Raw genomic sequence first — 10112 nt, forward strand, 5'->3', positions numbered from 1 at the left:
CTTTTAATAGATTACCGGCAGAACATCCTTTTAGGAAAGGAGCTCCTTAAAACGCGGAAATGTAGAAGCCTTCCTACTCCCATTCTTTCATCTCTCAAAACTTTTAGTGGCTAGTTGTAGTAAGAACGGAAACGTCGTGGGGTGCCAACTAAAAGGACCCTCGGTAACCGCCTCCCGATGCCGTCTCCCACGAGGAAAGGCCAGGGGCGGGACCGCGAGCACCGAGCCTCCATAAAGAAGGGGAGGTCCTTCCCAAACAGGCCCAGTTTCTGGAGGGTCCGGGAGACGCGGCTCAGTGACGGGCTGCGGGGCGCTGAGCGGAGGACGCGGACGGTCCCTCCCGCCCCGGCCGCAGGCTCCCGGGCAGCCGAGGCTCGCACCTCCCGCCAGTCCTAGGGGCGGGTCTGGCTCACCTTCCGGTCCCTCACGCCGCTCAACGACGCCCCAGCTGTTGGTCCTTCTTAATTTCCCCGAACTGCCACCAGCCCGGGGAGGCGTCCCCAGAGCCACCCCGCAGTGGCAGGTGGAGGCGGGACTCCGCGCGGTGGCCGCACCGGGCTTCTGCGCCTCGAGGCGCTTTCTCGGCTTGTTTCCGGTGAGAGCGAGAAGTGTCGCCGCGCCCCGTGCCCCTCGGAAAGCGGGGCAGCCCCGGGGAGGCGCTGCCTCGGGGCCGTGGCCGACGGCAGCCGATCTGGCCGCCACCCTGGCCACGGCCGCGCCACGCCCGCGCCACGCCCAGGAACCGAACTGCGCGCCCTCCCGGAAATGACGCGGGGACTCGGGTCGGGCCCGGAGTTTCCGGTTCCGGGCCTCGCGGGTGCGTGCGCACGAGGATTCGGCGCCGAGCTTCGGCCGCGAGTCCGCACGAAGTGAGGGCGCGATGGAGGGCTCGGCCTCCACCCCAGCGGAGGCCTCGGCGGCTTCCGCCACCTCGGCTTCGACCCCGGCTGCTCCGACCTCGCGGAACCAGCTGGACCAGGAGCAGGTGAGCGGCCCCTGGGACGGGGGCTTCACCGGGGGATGGCTGGGGCCGAGTGAGGCGCGGGCGGACCGGGTGGGAGGCCGGGAAACCCAGCGCGGCCTCCGCGCCGGGGTGCACGAGCCCGCAGCCCTCGGAGGGTGGCTGGCTGGCGGTGCCCTGGGACCCGCGGTCAGTGCTGGCAGATGGACGGACCCCTGCTTCCCCGGGCGGCCTGGCTCTCCTGAGCGGGATTTGCGAGTGTCACCTGGAGTTAGGGTTAGGGTTGAGGCCGACTTCGCATCCCCAGCGGTGGTCAGGACGTTTGACTTTGCAGCCTGACGTCTCATTTAAAATGGGTTTTAGAAAAGCCCGCGTTTTCCCAGCGTCGCCGGAAAGATGATGCCTGTGAGCCGCTTTGGCCAGCAACCTGGCACGGAGTACTCGGGGAATGCAACTACAGTTTGTTGGCGCTTTTCCTGGGTTTACTGACCTTCTTACTGAGGGCAGGAGAATACTTAGGCGTTTTGATGGATACTTAAATTCCTGAGTTTGTATTTCAGGATCCTAATAAATAGGTGGTAGAGGTAGCCTGTTAAAATAGAGGGTGGAGCAAATATATATGTTGTGGGAGGGACGAATGTTAAATTAATTTGGGATAATTTAACTTATCTCCACTTTGCAGATTAAAAAGGCATTGGAAGCTCTGTTGACGCATTCCAGGTCCAGGAAAAACGACAATGGCTTGCTTTTGAATGAGAATGAAAATTTATTTTTAATGGTGGTATTATGGAAAATTCCAGAAAAAGAACTGAGGATCAGATTGTGAGTTCTGATTTTTCTACATTTGTTTTTTAATGTGCTTGTTCCTTCTTGTTCCTTCTAGGTAACTAACAATTGCACCTTTGTTTCTAATGCAAACTTCACAAACTCAAAAATCTGAGACAAAGCATTGATGCCTAAAAGAACAATAGCAATTGGGACTTTTTTTTTTTTTTTTTTTTTTTGAGAGAGAGAATTTTATTTATTTTTTAGTATTTGGCGGACACAACATCTTTGTTGGTATGTGGTGCTGAGGATCGAACCCGGGCCGCACGCATGCCAGGCGAGCAGGCTACTGCTTGAGCCACATCCCCAGCCCATATTTTAACTCTTATTATGTCTCAAATGTTAGCTGATATTTTGGTGTGTGGGTGTTTTAGGTGGATTACTTGAATCCTCACCCCTGTGCTGGGATTGAACCCAGAGGCACTGTACACTGAGCTGCATAGCCAACCCTTTTTATTTTGCCCAAATTGGCCTTGAACTTGTGATCTTTTTGTCTCAGCCTTCTGCGTAGCAGGTGTGCACCACCATTCCTAGCACTTTACTTGAATCTTATGTCCCTTCTCCATTTCTAGAAATGCCATTAGTTTTCTGAGAGCTATTAGGTCTATTGATCCAAAAAAACTAGTGTTGAAAACTAGTCTTTTTTTTTTTTTTTTTTTTTTAAAACAGTACTGGGGAGTGAACCTCACACTCCTCACATGTGTGAGGCAAGCAAGGGTACTACTACTAAGTTACACCCTGGCCCTAAAAGTATTTCTTCTCTGTTTTGTTACTAGGAATTGAATCCAGGTACCTGCTTTTTTCTTTTTTTAGAGACCGAGTTTTGCTAAGTTGCTCAGAGCCCATACTAAGTTGCTGAGGCTAGCTTTGAACTTGCAGTTCTCTTGCCTCAGCCCGTTGAGTAGCTGGGATTGCAGGTGTGCATGCCTCACTCCTAGATACGTTTCTTGATGTGGTTCTTAGTACAGTGTTTGCTTAAATAGCACGGGTGAAGATTGTGAAGATGGCACTAAATGTATGTTCTGGCTAATGTAAGCATCCCCTTTTCTAGAGCAGTGCTTCACTCCTTGGTTCCTTCTCATGTTTTGCAGGTCCTTGCCTCATGGTATTCGATCAGATCTGTCAGAAGTCTGTTTATTTACTAAGGATGAGCACCCATCAGTTGAAGAGACAGAACGTTTCTACAGAAAACTTTTGAACAAGCATGGAATTAAAACCATCTCTCGGGTAGGAAGCAGGTTAATATTTTCAAGTCATTTCAAAGATTTAATTGAAAGGAAGTGATAGTGCATTGCTATATTGTTTAGTATTTTCTGTGTTTTAAAATTTGACTTTTATGGCTCTGAGTAACATGTATTTTCTGTCTTGCCTGTGATAGAGGAGTTGTTGAGGTTTGTGACCTAAAAGCTAGAGTTTGCATCAGTAACTTATATCTTACAAACTACAAAAAGTTTTCCATTTATGTCTCTGTCCTCGCAAAGTGTCGTGTCTTTTCGGGAGCATCACCCTCTTTTACAGTTGTTGGTGTTCTTTATTTTCCCCAGGAGCTTTGGCTAGTGTCCTTTGTCATTTGCCTCTCTATTCCTAGCTTTTAGCATAGCCCCTGATATATTTTAGCGCTCATGTGTTCAATGCCCTATGAAGGGCATGGCTTTTAGGACATTTTAAAACTCTGAATACAAATTTTAGCCCAAGTATTTTTTCTCCTTGTTTGGGTTCTTAATTTCTTGTATTTTTACTCTTTGTATTTTCTAGATTATCCCTTTCAAAGCCTTAAAAACAGAGTATAAAGCCTATGAAGCCAAGCTCCGCCTTCTGAGTAGTTTTGACTTCTTCCTCGCAGATGACAGAATCCGGCGGCTTTTGCCCTCACACATAGGGAAGCATTTCTACCGCAGGAAGAAGTAAGCCTCTCTGCAGGGACTGGACTTATAGCACAGAAATGGTAGTGTGTGTGCTGTGTTCTGATTCTGTGTGTTCTTGTAGAGTTCCAGTTCCTGTGAACCTTCTGGCAAAGAATTTATCGAAAGAAATCAACAGCTCTGTAGGTGGAACCGTCCTAAACATCTCCAAGAGTGGTTCTTGCAGGTGGGCAACAGACATTTGGGGCCTTTTTTAAATCTTTTTTTTTTTTTTTTTTTTTTTTTTTTTTTTTTTTGAGAGGGAGAAAGAGAGAATTTTAATTTTTTTAGTATTTGGTGGACACAACATCTTTGTTTGTATGTGGTGCTGAGGATCGAACCTGGGCCGCACTCATGCCAGGCGAGCGCGCTACCGCTTGAGCCACATCCCCAGCCCCGCCTTTTTAAATCTTATAGTTAATAGTAATTTATCCCCTTTTTAGAGGGGCACTGTTTATGAAACCAGGTTTTTCCATTAAAGCCAAAACCCCTTCCTTAGAAGTATCTGGCTCTCTCAGGTAGGGCTGCTTAATAGACGTTTCTCCTCTGGTGGAAATGGTCTCCGTCACTGCTGGCTCTCTAGTAGCCCCTAGCCTCATGTGGCTGCATCTATGGAACTGAGTTTTTTACATGATTTTAGATAGGCGCATGTAGCTAGTGGCTGGTGAGTGGGACTGATGCTTGGGCAACATCAGTGTAATTCCGAGTTTGCATGTCATCCTTTAAAGTGAAGTTCCGCCTCAGTCTTGGTTCAATTTCTTGTTGTTGAATTCAGAGTCCCTCTTCCATCCGATTTTACAGCATGTTTGCTTTGTCTCTTGGTTTATTTAATTGGTGCATTGGCCTAGTGGTGAGATTGTTACTTATGTGTATGGGCACACAGTGTAGCAGTGGGATTTGGTCAGTCTCACTCCCCCACTGGCCTCTTGGTTTGATCTTAATCTGGGACACAGAGGTAGGTGGAGCCCCTGTGCCCAGACTTGAGTGCCAGGAAGCAACTTTTAAGGAGTGATTTCCTCTCAGCTTTAGTGTGGCGCCGACAGTGTGTCTCAGGTAAACCAGAGATGGGTGAGCGAGGCGGGTGGGCTCTGGTCTTGTCTGCCTGGGGCGGACCAGGAGCCAGCAGGCAGCTGGGCTGGCAGGGCCGGCCTTGGGCGAGGGAGGTGTGGGTTGCAGCTGCAGCTTGTCCTCCTCCCACGCCTCTCGCTGTGCTTTAGCTGAGGGACTGGCTAGGCTCTTGCCAGAAAGTGCTGTTACTGAGAGGCAGGGACTCTCTTAGGGGACAGCTGGGTCCAGGCAGTGGAACTGTAAGGTAGCCAGTGAGCTTCCTGGCGTTTCCCTGACCACAGCTGGAGGGCCCAAGCAGCCTGTGGGTTTTGTGGGATGGAGGTGGACCCTCCCTTGGCCCTGCCTGCGGGCCTGCCCAGCCTTCCACAGTTAGGGGCCAGTGCTTCAATCACCCCTGTGTGGTAAGACAGTGAAGACAATTTAGAATATGAAAGATTATAATCTTTATCTAGAACTTACTTGGAACCTAAGATTTTAGCATTTCTCTCTCAAAAAAAAAAAACAAACTTCAGGTTTTATGTATTTTTATTTCTCACAGACGTTGCCTGTGCTTTTGACATTTTTAAAATTTTTCATCTAGTAACTAAATTAAATTTCAGCACTGTACGCATCGGTCACACTGGGATGCAGATTCAGCACATTATTGAAAACATCATTACCGTCACAAAAACTCTCTCAGAGAAACTGCCAGAGGTAAGGTCTGACAAGTGCACCCATTGATCCTTCAAAAGAAGCACATTGCACACAGGTGACATTCTCCTCTCTGTTCCAGAAGTGGGAGAGCGTGAAGCTTCTCTTTGTGAAGACTGAGAGGTCTGTTTCCCTTCCCATCTTTTCCTCTTTTGTCAGCTGTCAGAATGAGAACGACAGAGTGTCCTTCCGTAAACTGAAGGAAGAAAAGGTTAGTCAGACCTTAAACGCTGGATGGCTTGAAAAGGTCAGGGCTGGGAGCTTGGCTTCCAGAGGACTACTCAGTCTCCATCACTGCCCTCACTGCCCAGGATTCCTGGGGGCTGTGCTTTGTGTTTATTGTTCCCACTTCGCTCACGAGATTAGTTCATACTGGTGTAAATAATTGGCAATTGGCTCACACAGCTAAAGTACTGGACATGGAACCCATGGGCACTCACTCCACCTTTGATTTGCATCCCACCTGGTTTCAGATTTTTGGTCTTGCTAAATGACCCAGGCTGGCCTGGAACTTTGATCCGCCTGCCTCAGCCTCCTACGTAGCTAGGATTACAGAAATGCACCGCTGAGCCTACTCTTACCTGTGTAAATATTTTGTTGTTTTTAACTTTTGACTACTGTCTGAAATGGGGGGAGGTCAGGATTCCCTTTAATAATGGCTTTCCTGAGCTAATAGTTCACAAGCCATGCCATATAACTTGGTTACTTATTACTCACAACTGAGAATGGTTTTCACCATCTGCCAGTGTGCAGCATGCTGCATGAGGTGCGTCTCGGCCAAGAGTTGGGAAGGAAGTGGAGTTGAGGTGCAGGTGCTCTATGCTCAGTCTTGCTGAGGTTTCCCAGGAGATGAGGAGTATCCAGAACTGCCAGTGCTGACTCTGTGCCACTGATTTTTCCGTAGAAATATTCACCCACCGCTAAAATTATACTGTTGGTTGTTGGTAGGAAGCGAAGCAAAAAGAGAAAGAGAGAAAACTCCGTGAAAAACAGAAGTTGAAGAAGAAGAAAAACAAGAAGTTAAGGGAACGGGCTAGGGAGGCTGCAGCCCTAAGTAAAGGTGACGCCGCGGCACCTAAGACGGGGGGTCCAGTGAAGAGCCCTGGGTCCCAGAAGATAAAGACCAAACGGGTAAAGCCACAGTTAAAAGCAGCAGATATGTCTGATGAGGAAATTCCACAGCTGGTACCCATAGGCAGCTCTCTGGCTAAAGAAAATGTTAAGGTATTTTTATTGACATTTATTCACAGTGAAATGTTTTGTGACTGCTATGTCAATGACAGAAGATGAAAATTACCAGAGTAAGCCTCAAGAACCATGATTATAATCTGTAAGAAACATTTCCTATGGATTTAAAAGGCAGACAAGGGTGTTTATTTCTATTCCTGAAAGTAGGTCTTGTCTGAACACATAATTAATCTCAGGAAACTTCCCAGAGCAAATGCAAGTGCTAGATCCTGCCGTTAAAACCTCTCGCCTTGACTCCTCGCCCTGTGCCTGCAGTGGCTCATTGTAGGAATCTGGCTTCCTGGGTTTTTGCAGATACCTTCAAGTAATGGGTTACTTTTTGGTTCTTTTATATATTATATATGTTTTAGTTGTAGATGGACACAATGTTTTATTTATCTATTGTGTGATGCTAAGGATCAACCCAGGGCCTCCTACGTGCTAGGCAAGTAAATGTTCTACCACTGAACCCTAACCCCACTCCCACCTTTTGGATCCTTGATAATCTTTCTACTCATACATTATCTTGTCCAGTTATTGGGGAACTCTTAAAAATAAAGGGGAGTGGTAATAGAGACTAGAACATTGCCCTTGTGTGTTCATAGAAGACAGTGCTCCTCTTAGCTGAGCCTCTACCTGCTGTGGCACATGGTTCTCAGGTGGGAGCGGTGGTTCCTTTAAGGTTTTGTGTTTTCTGTTTTCCAACAGGGTTTTGAACCCAGGGGCACTTAACCACTGAGCCACATCCCCAGCCCTTTTTACTTTTTTATTTTGAGACAGTGCCACACTAAGTTTCTGAGGCTGACTTTGAATTTGCCCCCTGCCTCAGCCTCCCAAGCCACTGGGATTACAAGTGTTTGCCACCATGTCCAGCTTGGGTTTTTTAATATATAAGTGATCATAAACTCTGAATGTTTTTAGACAAAGCTGTTCTGTTACCATGGGACTGCCAGGTGACGTGTTAAGACAGGCCCCTGGGAACCACTCGGAGGTGTGATGAGGGCAGTAGTGCTCACAGCTTCTGCCCACTGAGGAGCAGAGACAGGGTGCGTCTGTGTCCTGGCAGCAACCTTCCACGTTTACTGGGAATCATTTTTAATACTAGGGGTGGTTATAACAGATTAGGATTCTTAGGGAGTTTTATTTTTGTGTTCAAATTTTCCACGATAATAAAATCTACACTCTGTTTACATAAAAACAAAGCAGCCCACTTCTTAGTTGGCCACACAGCCCATGGCTAGGTCCCACCAGCAGCCATCTGGGCTGCTGGGGAAACCCAGGATCCCTGGCATGTGGCACCTCACCCCACCCCCCATGAGCCTCAAAACCTGGCTCTGGGGGTGATTGCTAGTCGTCTCCTGGCAGGGTTCTCTACACCTGCTCTGAAAGCCCTTCCCAACCCTCCTGAAGAGAATTCACTGTGTGGTGGAGCAAAGCCATCAGGGGTCACTGTCACCTACTGTTCCCCCAAGACTTGTTTCCATGGTTCTCCCCTCAACCCCTGGGAAAGATGATTCCCCTCATTGGACCAGGGAGACCTCTGGGTTCCTCTCACAGTCAGCTGTGGCCCGTGACTGACTCACAATGTCGGCAAAGCAGTGGAAAGGGCCGGTTCTCGGTCTCCGTGCTGAGATTGCCTTAGAAGTTCACTCATAAGCAGTAACCCCTGGGCTGGGGATGTGGCTCAAGCGGTAGCGCGCTCGCCTGGCATGTGTGCAGCCCGGGTTCGATCCTCAGCACCACATACAAACAAAGATGGTGTGTCCACTGAAAACTAAGAAAAAAAATAAATATTAAAATTCTCTCTCTCCTTCTCTCTTTAAAAAAAATAATAAAGTGTTAAAAAAAGAAGTCACTCCTCTCCAAAGTGATGGAGTGCTTTAAAAAAAGCAGTAACCCTGGAACAGATGCCAGGGTTGTTTGTTTATTTGTTCCAGATTTAACTCTCTTCTTTTTGGATGCAAAAACAGGCCACAGGAAAGAAGTCTCCCAACAAAAGTCTTGGTCCCAGCACCCCTCGTGCCAAGAAGAGAAAGGCCCCGCCAGCTACAGAGACCCCAGAATCTGCAGAGCCCGAGACCCCAGGTAAAGGCCCAACAAAGCAGCCAAAAGTGGAACAGAAGAAAACAGAAAGAAGCTCTGCACTGGGGAAAAAAGACCTGAGACAGACTCCAAAGAAGCCAGAGGCCAAGCTCTTCACTACTCCCAGCAAATCTGCAAGAAAATCTCCCAAAACCCCCAAACAGTGGCTGAAGAAGGCCAAAGTAGCCCAGTCCACCCCAAATCAGTGACTCACCCAGCCGGAGCGGCGATCACCCCAAGAGCTTTTCAAAAATACTTGGGCCCTGGGCTGGGTAGAGTACTAGACACACACGGCCCTATGTGCCCTCCCTCGCACCACAAAGAACCAATTAAAACACAGTCCTGACACCCCCACCCTCCCCTTGCAACCTTCTCCAAAGGGGTGGCCTATACCTGGATATCTCAGAAACCTGCACTGGGGATTCTGACAAGTACCTGGTTCTAAGAGCCAGTGCTTTGAAGTGAAATCTATTTTTTAATTTTGTCCTGTGTATTTGCTAATGTAATAGAGGGAAAGTAGAGTGTTTCTCCCTGGTCGTGTTGGATTATTAAAATATAATGTTAATTACAGTTTTGTTATTTTATTATTAAAATGTAATGTTGGCAGCATCCAGTTTGACTCAGGCCTATGGTGCCACCTGTTCCTCATCAGTGGAGTAGTGCACTGATGAGGTTGAAGCTCCTGTGACCCAGTCATTTCACCTCTGAACTTGGTTCACACATGAGCTTTTGGGAGGTGACACTAAACCGTGGCAGATGGTGTGGCTCGTGTTGGGTCTTGGTGGTGGTCAGAGTTAGGCGCATAGGTGGTGAGGGGAATGAACACAGACACGTTAATATGGAGAGGCCCCGGGGTGCATCCTGCCTACTGGAAAAACTTTGTACCCTCTGTAAGCTTCCTGTTTTCCACGTCACTCACGTGTGACAGTGCCAAGACACTGGAGGCTGGGCTGCGTGTGAAGTTTGTTCAGTTGTCGGATACACTGAGGTGGTAGATGACTTGAGCGCTCGGCCTTTCACCAGCACATCCCAAGCAGTAAGTGGTGGACTTGGGATAGTATGAGGTGTCTTTTCAAAGATGACGTGGTTCAGAGGCAAGGAGTGAAAGTCTCACTTGTACTTTTGGTAGCATAAGTAACATTGTAGGACTGGGGTGGGTTGTGGCTCAGCAGGAAAGTGTTCGCCTAGCGCCTCAGCACCACACAGAAACAAATAGATGTATTTTTTTTTTTTAAGAGAATTTTTTAGTTCTTGGCGGACACAACATCCTTGTTGGTATGTGGTGCTGAGGATCGAACCCGGGCCGCACGCATGCCAGGCAATCGCGCTACCGCTTGAGCCACATCCCCAGCCCTGTA

The 10112-nt window shown here is 48.2% G+C and overlaps 1 protein-coding gene across 1 annotated transcript; it reads left to right on the plus strand.

Annotated features, from left to right (window-relative positions):
• The first annotated feature begins 761 nt into the window (after positions 1–761).
• On the plus strand, positions 762–9363 carry RSL1D1 (ribosomal L1 domain containing 1). Its single transcript, XM_081299081.1, has 9 exons — positions 762–985; positions 1644–1783; positions 2878–3013; positions 3542–3690; positions 3773–3874; positions 5355–5448; positions 5528–5656; positions 6394–6669; positions 8643–9363. Exons 1-9 carry the CDS (start codon positions 881–883, stop codon positions 8961–8963), a joined length of 1452 nt encoding a protein of 483 aa, XP_081155207.1. The 5' UTR covers positions 762–880; the 3' UTR covers positions 8964–9363.
• Positions 9364–10112: the final 749 nt, after the last annotated feature.

Source organism: Spermophilus citellus, assembly GCF_964194105.1.
Source record: "Spermophilus citellus genome assembly, chromosome: 6".
NCBI lineage: Eukaryota > Metazoa > Chordata > Mammalia > Rodentia > Sciuridae > Spermophilus > Spermophilus citellus.